The 17,748-nt window shown below is 29.3% G+C and overlaps 3 protein-coding genes and 1 non-coding gene across 5 annotated transcripts; 1 reads left to right on the forward strand and 3 right to left on the reverse strand.

Moving 5' to 3' along the window:
- Positions 1-10: 10 nt before the first annotated feature.
- Positions 11-3,625, reverse strand: LOC127278762 (60S ribosomal protein L3). Its single transcript, XM_051300612.1, has 8 exons — positions 3,492-3,625; positions 2,910-3,102; positions 2,369-2,537; positions 1,855-1,990; positions 1,290-1,476; positions 875-1,077; positions 461-616; positions 11-251 (listed from the first exon to the last, which is right to left on the reverse strand). Exons 1-8 carry the CDS (start codon positions 3,492-3,494, stop codon positions 57-59), a joined length of 1,242 nt encoding a protein of 413 aa, XP_051156569.1. The 5' UTR covers positions 3,495-3,625; the 3' UTR covers positions 11-56.
- LOC127281842 (small nucleolar RNA U43) lies at positions 3,175-3,251 on the reverse strand. The gene has a single exon (XR_007843102.1). It is a non-coding gene; the product is annotated as a small nucleolar RNA U43 (small nucleolar RNA).
- Positions 3,626-3,804: 179 nt separating the features above from the next.
- On the forward strand, positions 3,805-5,359 carry LOC127278767 (NADH dehydrogenase [ubiquinone] 1 beta subcomplex subunit 10). Its single transcript, XM_051300626.1, has 4 exons — positions 3,805-3,988; positions 4,265-4,400; positions 4,783-4,922; positions 5,063-5,359. Exons 1-4 carry the CDS (start codon positions 3,910-3,912, stop codon positions 5,266-5,268), a joined length of 561 nt encoding a protein of 186 aa, XP_051156583.1. The 5' UTR covers positions 3,805-3,909; the 3' UTR covers positions 5,269-5,359.
- A 1,140-nt stretch (positions 5,360-6,499) lies between these two features.
- On the reverse strand, positions 6,500-17,484 carry LOC127278680 (meiosis regulator and mRNA stability factor 1). 2 transcript variants are annotated; one of them, XM_051300500.1, is made up of 25 exons: positions 16,929-17,484; positions 16,205-16,590; positions 15,957-16,100; positions 15,541-15,825; positions 15,162-15,328; positions 14,264-14,361; positions 13,701-13,902; positions 13,276-13,435; positions 12,971-13,166; positions 12,780-12,865; positions 12,539-12,667; positions 12,316-12,468; positions 11,938-12,237; positions 11,752-11,850; positions 11,278-11,456; positions 11,025-11,197; positions 10,739-10,950; positions 10,479-10,629; positions 10,236-10,411; positions 9,782-10,165; positions 9,493-9,696; positions 9,145-9,415; positions 8,676-9,052; positions 8,167-8,575; positions 6,500-8,030 (listed from the first exon to the last, which is right to left on the reverse strand). In XM_051300500.1, the coding sequence occupies exons 2-25, from the start codon at positions 16,547-16,549 to the stop codon at positions 7,975-7,977; spliced, it is 4,956 nt and encodes a 1,651-aa protein (XP_051156457.1). In that variant the 5' UTR covers positions 16,550-16,590; positions 16,929-17,484; the 3' UTR covers positions 6,500-7,974. The 2 variants fall into 2 exon arrangements, with proteins under 2 accessions (XP_051156457.1, XP_051156461.1); XM_051300504.1 differs by lacking the exons at positions 15,162-15,328; positions 15,541-15,825; positions 15,957-16,100; positions 16,205-16,590; positions 16,929-17,484 and adding an exon at positions 14,618-14,876.
- Between the last annotated feature and the right edge of the window lie 264 nt (positions 17,485-17,748).

Genomic DNA, 17,748 nt, shown 5'->3' on the forward strand with positions numbered 1-17,748 from the left:
GAAAAGAATATTTAAAATTTTTTTTGTTTTTATTGACAATCATACAAAATATGATTTTACTGTGCCGCAGCTGATGTAGGAGCAGCGGTTGCAGCTTGTTCCTCGCGGATGCGATCCTTCTTAAGTTGACCCATGAAGGAAGCCTTATCAGCAGCAGTTTGGAAGCGACCATGTCCAAATTTGGAGCTGGTATCGATGAACTTAAGGTTGATCTTCTCGAGAGCTGCTCGTTTCGTGTGAACCAAAAGAGACTGAAATTTGAAAAAATAAACGCTTATTAATTATTTTATTAACAACAAATTCATTTTTTAAAAAAAGTATAAAATTATCAGCCCTATCATTTAAGATCACAAATTGTGTCATACAGAATATTTTTTGGCTCTATTCTGAGTTCATCATATTAACGTTTTAAATAACTATTCTTCATTTAAAATAATTATTAAATTAGTAAATATTGTACCTTGCGAAGAGTGAGAACACGTTTTTTAGGTCCTACACAGCATCCTTTGATCATGATGAAATCGTTGTTGACTTCACCATAATGAGGGAAACCTCCCATGGGAGTGATTGATTTTTCAGTAAGATCGTATTCGGTGGATGCATTGTTCTTCACAATCTAAAATAAAAAGACAATAGTTAATTAAAAATATCTTAGGTATTAAATTTCTAATTTTCTTTTAAATAAAATCCATAAATGTTGCTTGCTCGGGAGTCCCAATCAATATTTAATATTCGTCAGGAACTATTTACAAGCCATTTTAATTTTGCCTCTTTTGAATGGATTATTAAATTATATCTTTTTTTTTAAAAAATACAAAAGATCAATTTAAGGATGAGGCTTAGTTTTCCCGAGAAATCGTCAAGATTTTCTTACCTTTCCATCCTTGGTATGAATTCCCTGTCCAATTCTGTAAATTTTCTTGTTCATTTCGGTACGATGATGATAACCTTTTTGACCAGCACGAGCAACCGTGAAGGATACTCGACTTGGATGCCAGGCTCCGATACAAGCAACCTTTCTTAAACCCTTATGCGTCTTCCTTGGGAGTTTCTTTGTATGCCAACGAGAAGTAACACCTGTAAAGTGATAAATTTTTCTAAATTTGTGTTCCCAAAAAATTTTATTTAGAAAAAAGGAATAATTTTACACATAAGCTTTTTGAAAGCTTGGACATCAGTAGGAAGGCAGCATGATGTTCACATCAGAGTCGTCAGACAATGCACATCATGTTGTTTCATCATAAGTCCAAAAAAATGGTAAAGAATATATTCTTCTTCACGATATTTACCTTTGTATCCCTTTCCCTTGGTTACACCAATGACATCGATCATTTCATCGGGACTGAAAACATTTGTAACTGGAATTGGTTTTTCCAAATGTTCACGTGCCCACTGGACCTTCTGCTCGATTGTTCCACCGTTCAATTGGATTTCCATAATGTGCGCCTTCTTCTGTCTTTGTCTCAAGAGTTTCATCTAAGTAAAAAAAAAAGTTTTAATTTCAAATTTATAAAATCTGTTTTTCTTAAAATAAAAAGATATAAAAAAAAAATATTCAAATTATTTAAAAACTGTGCCAGACATGGTTTATCTCATTGTCATTGTCCAATGGACTTGCAACAAGTTTAAGGAATATGTCGTGCTCTCATCACTCCTACTTTCATAGGGGACAAAATTGATTTACGACGCTGCAGTTAGGAATATACCGCACAATATCAAACAGCTCCGAAACCGCTACCAAAGTCAGACTAGAGTATTGCTACTCCTATCCAACAATGGTAAAAGCGTCGATTTTAATTTAAATAAAAATAAAATTTTTAAATAATAATATCTTCATTTCAAAAAATAATTTACCTGCGTATGAGCGATAACGCGCACGACTTTGCAGTACTTGACGATTTTTTTCAAGTCTTTCTCGATGGATTTACGGCCAAGATCATCTTGCCATTTCTTTGAGGCCTTAGAGAAAGCCTTCTTCTTACTCTTGTACCTTTAAAAGAAAAATTAACTCCATTTTGTTTTATGTCCCTAACGAAAAACCAGAGTGTCCAGCGAGTTTTATAATTCAAAATCTTTAATTTGTAGAAATTAATACCCTAATTGTAAATATAAAAAAAGATTTCAAATTTACCAAAAATTTCACCAGACTCCATTCTTTGTTCGCTGCACACACTGGAAAATACGCTGGTTTCTTCTAATAGAGCGGAAACCAAACGCAATTTTGGAATAGCCAAATAAAAGTCATAACTTTCAAGACTAATTTCCAATTTTACTCTCATCTTAATGAGCGGAGAGATTAATATGGAGTTTGTTAAAAAAAATATTCCCCAGATCATAGCAAAGATAAAAAATAAATTAAATTATTTACCAGTTTTTGTAAAATCGTCTACGACAATCTTCGGACAAATGTTCAGCCCAAACAGTGGTGAGAGCACGAAGACCATGTGGAGTTTCGATGTAACCAACAACACCGACAACGACCATTGGTGGAGTTTCCAAAATTGTGACTGCTTCGACAATTTCCTTTTTGTTGACCTCTTTAAAAAGAAAATTTTCATTTCAATACAAATATAAAAATAAAACGTAAAAAATGTATAATGAAAATGAAAATTGTACTCGACATGGTTTATCTCATTGATTATAGTCCAATGGACTACAACAAGTTTCAGGAATATGCCGTGCTTTTATCACTTCCACAAAAAATGGTGGACAAAATTTCTTTACGACACTGCAGATAAGAATATACCGCACAAAAATCAAGCAGCTCCAGAACTGCTGCCAATTCCGGACTAGTGTATTGCTACACCTATCCAAAATTAGCAAAAGCATCGAGTTTTTCTAATTTATTTGAATCACCGAATATTCTAAGGAATATAATTTAAATAAAATAAAAGTGTACAAATACTCACTTGAACCAGGTCTGTCGGCTTCCCTCACAACGTGGGTCATACCAGCTTTGTAGGCGATATATGCCGTTAAATGTACAGGCTTGTTAGGATCATCCTTGGGGAAGGCCTTTACTTTACCACGATGACGCCTTGATCTTTTCTTGGGATAGAATCCCATAGATCCATGTCTAGGAGCGCTAAATTTTCTGTGCGACTGAAAGTAAAAAAAATCACAATTGTAAGAAATCATAAACACGTGGCATAAAAGTGTTTAAAGAAAAAAAATAATCTCAGACCGCCCTAGAATAATATCTTCATGGTTAATCAGTAAAAACCATAAACTTTAATTATCTAAATCATCATTGAAGTAAAATTAATATTTATCATCACGTGGCATATAGTATAGGCGTTAGAAAACTTTAATATTGAGGTTAGCTTTTCTCTACGTACCATATTCTACAGAAAATGTAAATTAATCCAAAAAATGTCGATACTATTATATATAACGTGATAAACAATATTAATTTTTCAAATTAATCTTAAAAAATAATGAAAGATGCAATAAATAAAACGAGATTATTTTTAACACAAATTAACACTTACCATAGCGCTTTCCTACAAGAAAATGGAGGAATTTACCTAGTGACATTTGCTTTTATAGCACAATGGCGTCTTGCATGTTTACCAACATAAAACTGGAAACATAAGGTTCAACAATATAATAAAAAAAATAACCTAGATTTAAATATAAATTTACAAAACAAAAAAGTCTAAGAAAAATTATTAAACATAAATTACAAATATTACGTTTTATTAATATATGGAGATATTTAACGATAAAATAATAATAATTATTAAAAGAATTATAATTATTTAAAAAAAGTAAACATAGTGAAAAAAATAGTTTGAAAATATACATAAAGAGTGCGCAAGTTTTATCATTTATCGTCCGCTGGAGAAACATTAACATTTCGGAGTAAAACTTTGTTTTCCCGAATATTTTGTTAATAATTTTGTAAAAATGGATCAAAAAAGTCCTGTTGAACGTGTAGCTGATTTTTTACACTACTGTTTTGATAGACCTGTTACAATTTTTCGAGGTATTACCTAATCAATTTTATAGGTTATGACACTTAAAGTGATCCTAATTTTTACTTTGTCAAACTTATTTATTTCATATTAAATAAGTAAACAGATTTTAAATAATAATAAATATTATTATTATAAATTTAAAAAATATAAAGCAATAATATGCTTTCACTAGAAATTTTAATATTATTAATTCCTGTCAATTAGTTTTTTAATTTGCACCCTATTGATGACAATTTTTTTTTTTTTAGTCAACAGAAATATATAACAATATTTATGTTTAACAGAAAAAATCGTTGAACCGAATCAACAAAAATATCCTTGGTATCATCAGAAATTTCGACGAGTTCCTACAGTCGATCAATGTTATACAGATGATCGTCTTTGTATTTTTGAAGCTGATGAACAATTTAAAAGAGATAGGTGAGGACTTTTTTTAAATATTATTTATTATTTCAATGATCATTTAATCATTTTTAAACTATCATTCATTTTGCCGGTTAAAATTATTTCAATTCAAAATAGTTTCAGTTTAATTGTTATATACATTGTTTTATATAATGAATTTCAGGATTAAAGAAAAGATTTTATTGGTCTCCTTGAATCCTTCTTATAATCAAGTTTCCTATGATCCAAATCTTTAATCTCCAGATATAGGTACAACAAATTAATAAAATTTTGTCATTTAAATTTAATTTTTTATTTTTCACTATCGATTCCTTAAATAAATTATAGATGAATTCTTTAAAAGAACTTTGGAATTGAACGTATTTTTAAAAATAAAACAATTTATTTTGTCATGCAGAATTGTTGACGGTGAAATATGTGACATTTTGAAGCAACGTTACGAAGATTGTGTCGTTTATCAAGGCGAAGCAGACCAAAAAAGATGTCAACCACTTTTGGATGCCTATGAGTACGCAGCTGGAGCTTGGTTTTCAAAATGTATGATAAATAAACATTATTCAGTAGTAAAACTAAAAATAAACGCAGATTAATTTTCAAAATTAATGAAATAATTAAAAGATAATTATTATTTTGTGTTTATTGAGATTTTAATTAATTTTTGATTTTTTTTATTATAGATGGAGATGTTGGTGTGTTGCCCAATTCAAGAAATGCATTAATGAAACAAAAACATCGTATGGTATGGGAACGTAGACACGGTAAAATTGGTGTTACACCAAGAGAATCTGGACCATATCCTTATCGTTGGGCCGAATTTGATCCTAATATGAATCGTGGCAAGAGAGTTCCCGACAGCATTCAACCTACACCTCAAGATAAATGAAAAGTAACATGTTATGTATATTATTGATTTAGTAATTATAGGCTTATTGAAAAAAATTGTTTGTCTGCAATAAAGGGCGATTGTTATTTAATTCATTTATTTTCTCTTCATTCGACAAATATTTGTAAATTTTTATTAATCTTCAAATGCTCATTAATTTATTTCAAAATTCAATTAAATTTAATTTTTTTGAATTTCAAATATTGAAAAATTAAAATATTCTCTCATTTAAGAATTAAGTACTGATAATTAAATAATTAAAAACATTTCAGGGAGGAAAATAGAAATAAAAAAAACTCCAATTTCGTTTGCAAAAAGAATGTTTTTTTTTTTACTTTTGCTTTCAAATTCATTCTCGTTATTTGCTTTTCACATTTCATAATACAATATATAAAAATATCTACACCTATTGTACGCAAATATCAAATTAATTAAATACATTTCATTAGAATCCTATTGATTCCTTATACACTTTACACGATAATTTTTTTTTTTATTTTTGAATTATCTTCGAAAGGGGGGTTATAAAAATAAAATAACGCAGTATATACGAAAGACCGAGATTGATAGAGACTTTCATCTATACATAAATATAATAATATCGTTTTTACATTTTTTTTTTTTTGTATTTTTTCACAAAATTAAATTCAAATCTCTCTGGGCATAGATTTGAAAAAAAAATGAATAAAATGGATCAAAAAAGTTTTGAGTGGATTTTCAGTGCCAAGAAAAATGAGGGGAGAGGGTGGGAGGGAAAAATTAAAATTGTCGACAAAATGGAATGTTCGGACAATAAATAAAAAATTGTACAAAAAGAAAAAAAATGATACCCATTGGGCAAAAAATGATAGTCCTAAAAAATTAGCGTACTAATACACAGAAGAATTGCGTGGGATGGAATAATTTAATCGTGGAATCGCGACTTACGAGACGTTTACGTAAACTCTGTTAAACTAAAAAAAAAATCTATCAAAAAATGAAAAGAGAGCACAATAAATACGTAATAATTATAAGAATAATAATAATAAAATAATAATATACTTAATAACAAAAAGGCTAGGCATTAAAAAAATAAATTAAGAAATTTGAATATTTATAGGGGAGAGGGAGGTAACAAAGAAAATTTCTTTGTAACTCGATGATACCGATACGAGATCATCGAACCGGCAAACCATTGTTTCTATAATGGCAACGACGAATTTCCACTTCTAATTAGTTGAGAGATTTCGTATTTTTCTTTTTTTTTTTTTTTTTTTGTTTTGTTTTTATATACAATTATATGCAATGTAGCCATTTTGAAACACGATCATCAAGTTTTTTGTATTTACAATGTCGCATTCACGATTCGAAACATTAAATATACGCCTTTCGTTTTACTAAAAAAAAAAAATTATTCACAAGTACAAATAAAATCATTGAGATCATTCGAGATTGTTGACATACATCTCGTCGTGCAGTTATCATTGAGCACATTTATATCTATCTATATATATATTATATTTATAATGAAAAAAAAACTAATTTCTAACGCATAAAAATAGAAAAAAATTATTTTTTTCTTTTTATATTAAATATCTGCACGAATTTAGAATCGAATATTTAAAAAACGATAAATCTAAATAGAAATGTGATTTATACGCAATTTTCTTTGTCTTTCCTGCTAAAAACCCAGGACTTCTCAAAAAAAAAAATTTTTTTCGAGTTACTAAAAAACGGTCCTTATTTTATGGCAAATTTTATGTAACACAATCACACTTTTTAGCTTAAACGTTAAACATTAAATACGTTTCCCAAGAATAAAAACAAATTTTTTTTATGCCTCTTTCGATTTTTCATTTGAAAAAAAGTTCAATCTCAATCTTTCTTTTATAATGATTAAAATTTTGCCATAAAGTTTTTCTTTTTGAAATTGAAAAATAATTAATAAAGAAAATCAAGCTTCACGCTTTGTAAAAGAGAGAGATAGAGAGAGTGAGAGAGAAAAGAGATTTTCCTATTTTAGTCGACACTGATAATACTTATATTAAGTATGCAAATCATTGCTTGAGTTGCGAACAATAAGAGCGCGACTTCTCGGACCCGATCTAGATAATATTAAATCGATCAAATTCATTTTTCTAAAAAACAAATTCTATACACCATAAAAAATTTTTTTTTTGCATTACTTTTTCATCTTCACATATTATTATTTTTTTTTTTTTTGAAACATTTTTTGATCGGTTCGAATCTAAAAATTATTGAATGATTTAGATTGAACGTGAATTATTTTTGTTTAAATTGTCATTTGAAACAATTGATAATTGATTATGCTCTCCATATTTGTTATCACAGTTTGGACATTGCTGTACAATCTTAATATGGAATCATCGAATTTACAAGGATATAATAATGCCATTTAAGCATTTTATATAATTATATAAATTCGATATTTCGCATTATAATATTTAGATCGTGAAATTTCACTCGATTGAAATTTTTCAACTGGCCTGTTACAATTGTAGCGAAAAAATACCTATTTAAATGTTTCAACATTCTATGATAGGTATTTGTTCCAGTTTTCAAACGCGATCTATATCGTAATATTATAATTTGAATTTATTTCTACGCGATAAAATTCGTGATGATATTGGGAGACTAGTAAATTATTGGGCCTCTAAATTTTTATTTTTGGTCTTTCGTTAAAGATTCGTTGCCCGAGAACTGCTTTCAAGAATCAATTGGTTGATCGAATTGTGCTGCCAAACGACGTTTTCCAGAGAACGCTATATGAAAATTTAAATAGATGTGAAATTTTAAATTACTAATTACATCATCATTGATTAACTATTAAAATAGCTTGAATTTTTTTCTCTGTGTTTAAATGAATAAAATTTAATTATTAAATAAAAACTGACTTACAGCGTTTAGTTGGAGTTGTATCAACTCTGTCTGCAGTTTCGTGTTCAAATAAACCGCCACTCATTGAACTAGTGGGACTCATATTATCGGAATCATCTTTTTTTGTTGTAAGTGAAACAGAAGGACGTGGTAGTGCCGAGGGATGTGGGGCAATAATGACATTTTGATTTGATGAATAAAACGTCGATGTCGATGGATTTAGAGGATTTGCTGAAGCTGATAGTAAATTTTTCGTTGGTGATAGAAGATCAGAAGTCTCGTCATTTGTTGACATTTCATCCCAAGCTGACAATGGTATTGAAGGCACCTCAAAATCAGTAAGCTGTTGATTTCTTCGGAATGAATAATTTGGCGGTGATGACCAAATGGAAAACTTCCAAGATTTATCCTTGTCTTGTTCATCTTCCGGCTAAATAATAGTTTTTCATTTAATTATGTCAAGCTAAATTTTAAAGAATATTTAAAAAAAATACAATTTTAATTATTTTAAAATTAAAGAGTTAACTAACGAGTTCAATATTTTCCGGCTCAGGTGGAGGTGGTGGAAATTCATTATTCAAAACTGGTGTGCGCATAAGACTCTTTAAGAAAGTATCACCACGATTTTGCATAGTTGGCCATTGTTGATGTTGATTGTCATTTAACGACATTGCTGACATTGCTGACCATGGAGATGTATTTTTCTTTGGCCAATTCATAATATCACTCTTTTGTTTCCATGAATTATTGTCACTCTCACAAGTCCAATTTGATGATTGCTCCTCGGGTTTACTCGATGCATTTGAAACATTAAGACGTGTCGATGAATCCATTTCAAATGAATCAATTCCCGATTCTGATTCTTGATTCGATGTTGAAAATGTCGATGGTATTGGAAAACCTACAGCTGTTAAAACACAATGAATTAATCAATTTAGTTATTTATAAATTTATTTTTATTGAAAATAATTCATGGAGAGAGATAAAAAGAATACTTACAAGCAAGTTTTTTATTGAGATGTACAATCTTCTTTTTGTTACGATTTTCCTTTAAAATCACTGTGCAAGATAGCGATTGAAGAAGTGCCGTTAGAGTTGGATATCCAAATTGTGCAGCTCTACAAGCAGAGCCAATGACACTCAAGTAAGCACTTTCGAATTGTGTTATACTCAAAGAACCGCCGTAATTCATTAAAACACGATAAACATTACAGGCGAAACATTGTATCGGTGTGAGTTCAATTTGTTGAGTATCATTCACATTGACAAACTGTAAAAAAATGTCCGTTAAAATTAATCAACAAAATTTAATTATTCTTTAATTTAAATAATCAAATTGTGCCTTACTCGCACAACACTGCTGAGTTCTTTCTTGATTTCTTCTAAATCGCAAGATCGATGATAAAATTGTGAATAAAGTATTTGAAACTTTTTCACTGGCATTGAACAATTTAGTTGATCAATCAATACACGACGGCATTGCAATGCCAATTGTTGTAAATGCGTTTTATTCAGCGAAATAACAACAGCTCCTGCTTCCGTATGAATCACCTGCAAGAAATTGTTATAAAATTAAAATAATTAATAAAAAGACAAGAAATTGATTAGTTTCGTATTTAAAAAATTTGCTATTTACCTGCACTGTATTATCAATTTTTTCCATAAGTTGTAAGACGGAGTTACAATTAAATAATTCGGGACGAAGTGCATAGCCGTAAAGTTGAAGAAAAGCTTGTGGAACATTTGAAACATTTAAACTACCATTGGAATGAGCTATTAATTTGGATATTTGCTCATCGAGAACTAGAAGACTTTCTTTTTCCGTCAACGAAATACGTCGTTCGCCACCACTCACATCTTCGATATTAACAATGTCGGGTATTGATTCAAAAAGTTCAATTAATTTTGTGAAACCATAATCAGAGACACGACATTGATGACCAAAATGATGATGATACGAAGGCACAAACTTATTGAACAACATTCGACATTGAGGTGCATGACGCAAAAGTTCGATAACCTGAAAAAAAATTCAATTTTTGAATATGAGATAGTAAAATAAAAAAATATATCTTAGTTTTTTCTTTTACCTCGACAGCGAATTGTTTTGTTCGTTCAATTTCTTCCGGCGTTTGTTCACGTTTTGGAATAGCTATCAATTGATCGTTACCATTAAAATTCGTGACGACGACAGTATTTTCGGAAACTTCTCCAAGAATGTCTTCAATATCGCAAACTCCATAGTCCACAACATCCCAAGGTTTTCCTAAAAAAAAATTGGTACATTTGTATTTTGTTTTGATTTTGTCTTAAATAAAAATTATTAAATTTACCTAAGACTCTAGCGTAAACGCCAGGAAATTCCGAAAGAGTCACTTGTTTGCTAGCTTGAGCTTTTAGGACACGCAGCAAATCAGAAGTAAAACGACGAACTTGAGCTCTATGAGAAAGAGTCACAACGCGCTTATTTCCTTCTCCCATGACCTAAAAAATTTTCAAGGTAAAGAAATGTTTATTATTTACTCATAAAGTTAAATTTTATATTTTTTAAAATTTATTCCTAAATTACAAAACAAAAACCGTTAATAATTACCTGAATAGTGTGTGTAAGAGCTTCCAATAATTCAATGAGTTTGGTAAAACCATAATCAGCGACTCGACATTGTCTTCCGAAATGATGATGATAAGCTGGAATGAATTTATTGAATGACAATTGACAATGTGGGGCAGTTTTCAAAAGATCAACCAATTCACGACTAAATAGAGCCAACTGATTAGCTAAAGGTGGGCTGACGCATTTATTTTCTGAAAATATTAAAACAATGTTTTTAACATTCTAAAGAAAGTTTAATTCTTATTTAATTATTTTTTTTAAATACCTTCGTGACTTTCATCGTGTGCTCTGTTCCCTGTCCATATTAAATGCTTGACACTACCGACTCCTTGTTTCAATTCGACGGTTGACAAACAAGATATTAAATGCTCTAAGGGAACTCCATTTTCATCGACAAGCAATGATTCTTTAAATTCTGCCTTGTAACAAGTGGGAAAGCTAGAAATTAAATTGAAAAATTTAATTAATTTATTTGTTATAGTTTACAATTTGTAATTTTATTAATTCGATTTACTTACCTTGGTAAAGGTAAACTACCATTGTGCGTCGAGAGCATTTGATTCACTCGAATAGAAAGAATTTTCAGCGATATTTGAACGTTTGGTAATGAGGCTAATTCCTGTTCAGCCCATCCCTTATCGGACCACGGTTTTTGTGTGTGTAGAGTGCAGAATGGAAACTCCAATAACTGTCCATCCTATAGTGGGTAAAAATTTATTATATAAATACAAATAACAATTGATTTCAGAAAATATTGGAAAAAATCAAAATCAGATGAAAATAATCGCTTGGGAGTATGATCAAAGTTTTCAAGCACTGAAAGGAACACGCGCTCAACTCTCAGTGCGAAAACTCAGACTCGGTCTTATGTTTAGTCATCATATTGAAAAAAAATTCATCAATTAAAATAATTTAATTTGAAATTGATTTTAATTTACTAATTTAAGTAATTATATTTTATTAAAGTTAATTTGATAATTAATTGAACTTACTGATGAAGAACTTCCAAAGCAAGGTGATGGAGTGCTTCTATGATCAGGATGTAAGGACACCATTCGACCTCCAGGATCTTCAGTGATAATGCAAACGTCCTGTAAATATTAAAAGATTTTATATAAAATTAATTTTTTTTATACTAAGTATGGAAAAATATTTTTTCTAATTTAATTTAAACACACCTTGAGTTTATAAATTTCTGAAACGCTAATTGAAATCATAAAACGACTCTCATACATTTCGCGAAATTTAAAAAGAGGAAGTTTATGTCCAGGAACTTCCTGTAAAAGCATGACGATTTGAGAACGTATTAGTTGAGGATTTGGTCCACCGGTGTGTGAATAAGAAATAAGAATTCGCTTATAGCCTATTTTACGGCGATGTAATTGTGAAATTGCGTATTGTGCTTCATGCAACGAAGGTACTTTAACGCTCGCTGCAAAATTTCCATCCGATTGCATAAAGACAGAAACATGAAGCACCTACAAAAATAAAATTTATTATTTAAATTAAATGAAAATAAACGTCATTTTTTTAAACGAATACAAAAGTAGATTTACCATAACGTGTTCCATAAAAATAGACGATAATATGCGTTTCATATCTTTGGGATCAATATTTTGATCGAGATTTGTAACTTGTAATTCAATTGGTGTGTAGGAACCATTCGACGAATTCATTCCATTTCGACTGTTGATTGGATTAAAGAAATTCTTGTGGGGAGAAAAAAAAATTAATTAATCGATTAACAAGATGTTTAATTTAATTAATTTATAAACTCACCTCAACTTCCTCATTTTCAGCATCACTGTGATGATATGGCGACATACGAGTCAATTGTTGACCCATTGGATGAACGGAACTCATATCATATGGTGAAGAAGCTCTTGCAGTACGCAAAGGATTTTGATGCTATTTCACAAAAAAAGTCAATAGATTAATTTACCTACTTCTATTTTTCAATTAATTAATTAAGAGAAAATTATGAATCAATTTGAAAAATTATATATATATAAATTGCTACCTGTCCATTCCAATGGCTCATGTCGCGCATTTGAGACTGGGAAAACATTGGCAGTGGACTTTGCCTTTTGAATGACTGTGAGAAAGCTGAAAAAAATAAAACGTTTATTTTAATATAATTTCTATCAAGAAGAATTTATTTCGTTTTATAAATAAATAATTGAAAATATAATAAGTATTAAATTAAATTACCATTATGATTTCCATTGTGAATTGGTGGAGCTGGCCATGAAGGTCTTTGGCTAGTAAATTCGGAATGTTGACCGAAGGAACCATGAGTTCCTCTAATTCTACGAAGTCCTTCGGTTGTGCGATTCATTCCCTCAGGAATGATATTATCCCCAACTTGTGAAATATGAACTCTTTTACCTACAGCTTTTGATTTCTCCTGAAAATATTTTAAAAACAAATTAATTAAATATAAAATATCTAAAAATTACGAGAAAAAGAAAAAGAGAGTGTATAAAAATAAATATTTAGAAATAAATTATATGTACCTTATAATGATCATCCCATAATCTGTTTAGCGGTTGAGATCCAGACATTTGCCAAACATGAGGTGATTGAACTCTCGAGTGCTCCGAATGCGATCTGTTACAACTGCCTTCATTATAAGAAAAGCATTTTCCAATAAAAGAAGACGCTGAATCCACAAAGCTAAAAATATATATTTAAAAAAAAATTCTCTAATTAATATAAATCAAATATTGAAAATAGTAAAAGAAATTAGTAAATTTGTGTCAGATAAGATCAAAGCTTCTTTCAATCACAGCCCGAATCAGTAAGGATTTTCATCAACCTACGACTCAAAGGCTCACTCTCGGTAATCATCATTTTATTTTTTTTATTGGAATTTTAATAAATTAAAAATTAAAAAAAAAACACTTTAATTAAAGAATTTAAATGATTTATTATTATTTACCCGGTTTGTGGATTAACAGAGGAGCAATGTAGTCCATTCCAAGCTGAATAGGATCCAACTATTGGAGAACCGGAATGATAATGAGGAGTGACGGGAAGACTTCTAGCACCCGCTATCGTTGAATTTGCTCCGTACATTACTCCTAATGGTGTATTTACAGCTTCGGATTCACTCAAAGTATGTTCCCTAACACAAGCGTTCCCTAAATAAACAAACAAACACAAAATTAAATTATAAAACTCAATTAAACATTAATTTAAAAATTCATTTTAAATTTTACTTTTCAAAACAACAAAAAATTAATAAAAATTATTATTATTATTGAACAAAATAAATAAACTTTACAAATTTAAAATAAAAAAATTATTAAAGCAAATCAATTCAAAAAAAGAGATTTAAAAATTTAACCGAAAATATAGAAATTTGTAAACGTAAAATTACATCAGTGAAATAAGCAGATTTCACAAACAAAAATAGAAGGTCAAACTCAAAAGAAAACAAGACGCAAGGGTACATAATAGAAAAACACAGATTTAAATTTTCAATTAATTCGATTTTCTTACCTCGACTACTATTCTCGTTTGACGATTCTTTTTCCTTCAAAAATTTGACAGAAATTTTCGAATCAAAAACGTATTCTCCATGCATACGTTTTTGAGCCCTTGAAAAAAGAAATCAAGTTTATTATTTCCAGTTTTTTTTTCTTAGAAGAATATAAAATGTAAACCGCTTTAAATGACCTTAGCACGTGGCTAAAGAATTTTTTTTTCTTCATCCACTTTGTAAATTTATCACAATCACATTCTTTTTTTTTTTCTTTGGAATTCTATCACTTTCTCGATATTAATTGATGTTTCACAAACATTAAAAATTAATTCACTAATTTATATAATTTATTACACTAGATAGTCTCTTACCAGATTTTATACTTTGAGCAGAGTGAATTCGGGGGGGCTTTTTTTAAAATATATTATAAACTTCGAGTAAATAAATAACAAAATAAATAATTACAATTGTTAATAAATATTAAACTATTAACCTACAAAACTAGTAATAAATTAATGACACAAACAAAATATATATTAATCTTAACAAATGATTAATTATATTGAATTAATTTGAAACACTTAGTCTGCCGGGCGTGCTTCAAAAATGGCCATTACTACATTGCTAATTTTCGTTTCAAATAGAGATAATTTATAGACTCATCCCCACCAAAACAGAAAAACAGGAAACGATTTTAAAAGTGTGTATTCAAATTAGAGCGCGAGGATTTAAAATTTTCCCCCAAAAAGAGTAACAACAATTATAAAATATTATAGTTAATGTAAATAATTAATAATTATTGTAAAAACAGTTTTTTAAAATTGAAATTATTATTTCTTAATTAAATTCATTTTTTTTATTGTAATATTTTGTAATTAATATTATATTTAACCTATTAATTGAATATATATTTACCTGTCAGCGTACTCTTTGGAAAAAAAGCGCACAATCGCAGCATTTGATTGGACCTCAACAACTCGTCCTCCACAATTGTTTGATAGTCTCTTAAGTCGACGTTTAATTCCCGTAACGTCTTTATCCTCTGGAAGATTGCTAATGAGAAGGTCAAACGATTCACTAACCTACAATCGAATCATTAGAATATTAGTAATAGTATAGTATTATTAAATCGTGTCAATAAATTTCATTCATTAATGAATCAATTTACGTTTAAATTTTCTTAATTTCATTCAATTCCATTACTTTAATTAATTAATTGATTAATTCTTAATTATTTATAAAGAAGGGAAATTACAATTTTTGATAGGGGAAAAAAAATTAATATGAAATTCACCTTAATTGGAGTTCTGGAAGGCAGTGGTTCCATAAGTTCAGTAAAGTCATAGTGTTCATTTGCACATAAAATTAGTGCCTCTGATGTATTTTCCTTATGAAGAAGAATAACGTGAATTTTTTTCCTATGCCGCAAATCACTCAGGTCAGCTGCAAAATTAATATCGCCCGATATTAAAATTATCGCTGCTGGACTACCATGAATATCTGCGAACCTCCTGATCGATTGTCTTAATTTTTCATCGGCAGCATTTTTACACGTCGCTGCCACGTGTATTAAGTTTACCTAAAACGAAAATTTAAAATTTTTTATTTAACAATATTAAATATATTTTTATAAATACAAATATAATTATAAACAATTTGATTATAATTTTAAATTCAATTATCAATAAAAATAATTTGAAATCTACCAACCTGAGCGTCATTTAATTCTTGTATAATTTGTTTATTCTCTTTTTGTACATCACAGACTACAATAAATTCTGCCTCTTTATAACCACTAAAAAATTTATCTCTTATTTTTTGAGTTACTGCTATGGCGGATCGACCTTTAGGGACCTAGAGAAAAAAATTTAAATTTATAAATTTTACATGAAAAATTACCAAATCTTTTTTTGTATGAATTTTTCAAAATGACGATTTTTAATTTAAAAAATACCTACTTGACAATTTTCAATGTCCCAAAATACACCGATCGGTGGTAAAAAGTTGGGCAAATGTTTTGATGTAATTGGACTGCCATGATGAATGTAGGAATAATCGTATTGATGTCGTCTTTGGTCCAATGAACCAGGTAAACTCGCAGAATCCAGCAGTGATTCGGTATCGTTATCAGAATTAGTACCAGACAATGAACGTGTTTTCTGATAGTCAATTGGAATTGATTGTGAGGGAGTTTTTAGCGTAGAAAGTAATTTAATTAATTTATAATTTAGCTCTTCTTCAGCTTCAACATCGCAATCGGCACCGGATGTAAAGTGCTTTGGAGGAAGATACGTGTCCGCCATGTGATTCGAAAAATGTCTTACTCTTCATACCAGCAATTAACCTTGATAAAGACAAAGCAATTTTTCTTATTTTCACATATTCAATCTTATCTTGATTTCTCACTGAAATATCATCAATGAAAACGATAACGATATATTTTAAATGTTGAAGTAAAAGATATGAAACAATAACATAAATTGAAATATTGAAAAATTTGATAAAAAAAAGTAATGACATATCAATGAGTACAAAATAAAACAAAATTTATTTTTATTTATATTTCATGTGAAACGAAAAAAAATTATATTAAGAGTGTAAAAAGATAAAAGCAAACGAGAGATAAATGTTATATATTTTTTAGACAAGAAATAAATCATATTATCGAAATTGAATGCTTACCTTTGAAAATAATAATCGGTTTTTGAATAACCATATAAGATTTTCGTAAAATCTTGCATATGCGACGAGCGAGAAAACAATATTAAAAATCTAAAATTGAGGTTATGATTCGAGTCACTGAATTCGGAGTAACCATATACTCGATCGTCGAATAATAAAAATTTTCTAGTAAATAAAAATAAATGTGTTTACTTAATCACCACATTAATATATTGTATAACCGATCATTCAAAAAATAACAATAAAAGGAAGTATATGTCAAAGTATACATTTCTCTCGTGGGCCGCCACAAAGAAAATCTAAATTTTGCGTTTTAAGATCGAGGGGAGACAGGTTGAGTGTTTTTGTATGCGCCCAAGCAAGGTTGTTTAATATTTTGTTGTTTGCCTAATTTCTGATTCGCACACAACGCTCAAGTTAAAATTGTCAGAAACCAATTAAATTTATTATCTTTGCATTTGCGCAGATTTGAAATAATTTAAACACTTTTTAAATTATCGAATAGAAATTATTTTAGTTAATTATTTATAATTATTTAAGTACTTTTAATTAGTATAATTATTATTAATCTCAATTTTGTGTACTTTATCAGGATTTATCACACCAACATTCCGACAGCAGAGCAGGGTTGGGACGTTGCGTAATTTTAAATTCTTGAAAAATTTGTCCATTATAGACTTAACCTGATTGGCTGTATTGAAGAAATTGCAAACCTGTGATACCGCTTTTAGGAAAAAAACTTACGACTCAACCCTGTGATTAAGTAAACAGTCGTAAACAGTTTTTGATTGTTTTGAATTGAAATTTTGTATTGTTTATC

This window comes from Leptopilina boulardi, unplaced genomic scaffold (genome assembly GCF_019393585.1).
Source record: "Leptopilina boulardi isolate dan_hultmark-lab unplaced genomic scaffold, ZJU_Lbou_2.1 LbouV2_112, whole genome shotgun sequence".
In the NCBI taxonomy this organism is placed as follows: Eukaryota; Metazoa; Arthropoda; class Insecta; order Hymenoptera; family Figitidae; genus Leptopilina; species Leptopilina boulardi.

Bases quoted from the DNA above. Each gene is read 5' to 3' on its own strand.
- LOC127278762 (XM_051300612.1), bottom strand. The intron at 1,078-1,289 runs GTAAATATCGTG...ATCACTTTACAG, and splicing joins CAAGGGAAAGGGATACAAAG to GTGTTACTTCTCGTTGGCAT. The intron at 617-874 runs GTAAGAAAATCT...TTTTTATTTTAG, and splicing joins TTCATACCAAGGATGGAAAG to ATTGTGAAGAACAATGCATC.
- LOC127278767 (XM_051300626.1), top strand. From the start codon at position 3,910: ATGGATCAAAAAAGTCCTGTTGAACGTGTAGCTGATTTTTTACACTAC. The intron at 4,401-4,782 runs GTGAGGACTTTT...TTTGTCATGCAG, and splicing joins GAACAATTTAAAAGAGATAG to AATTGTTGACGGTGAAATAT. The intron at 4,923-5,062 runs GTATGATAAATA...TTTTTATTATAG, and splicing joins TGGAGCTTGGTTTTCAAAAT to ATGGAGATGTTGGTGTGTTG.
- LOC127278680 (XM_051300500.1), bottom strand. From the start codon at position 16,549: ATGGCGGACACGTATCTTCCTCCAAAGCACTTTACATCCGGTGCCGAT. The intron at 14,362-15,161 runs GTAAATATATAT...TCTTTTTTCAAG, and splicing joins TCCAAAGAGTACGCTGACAG to GGCTCAAAAACGTATGCATG. The intron at 10,630-10,738 runs GTAATTATTAAC...AAAATTTTTTAG, and splicing joins CTCTTACACACACTATTCAG to GTCATGGGAGAAGGAAATAA.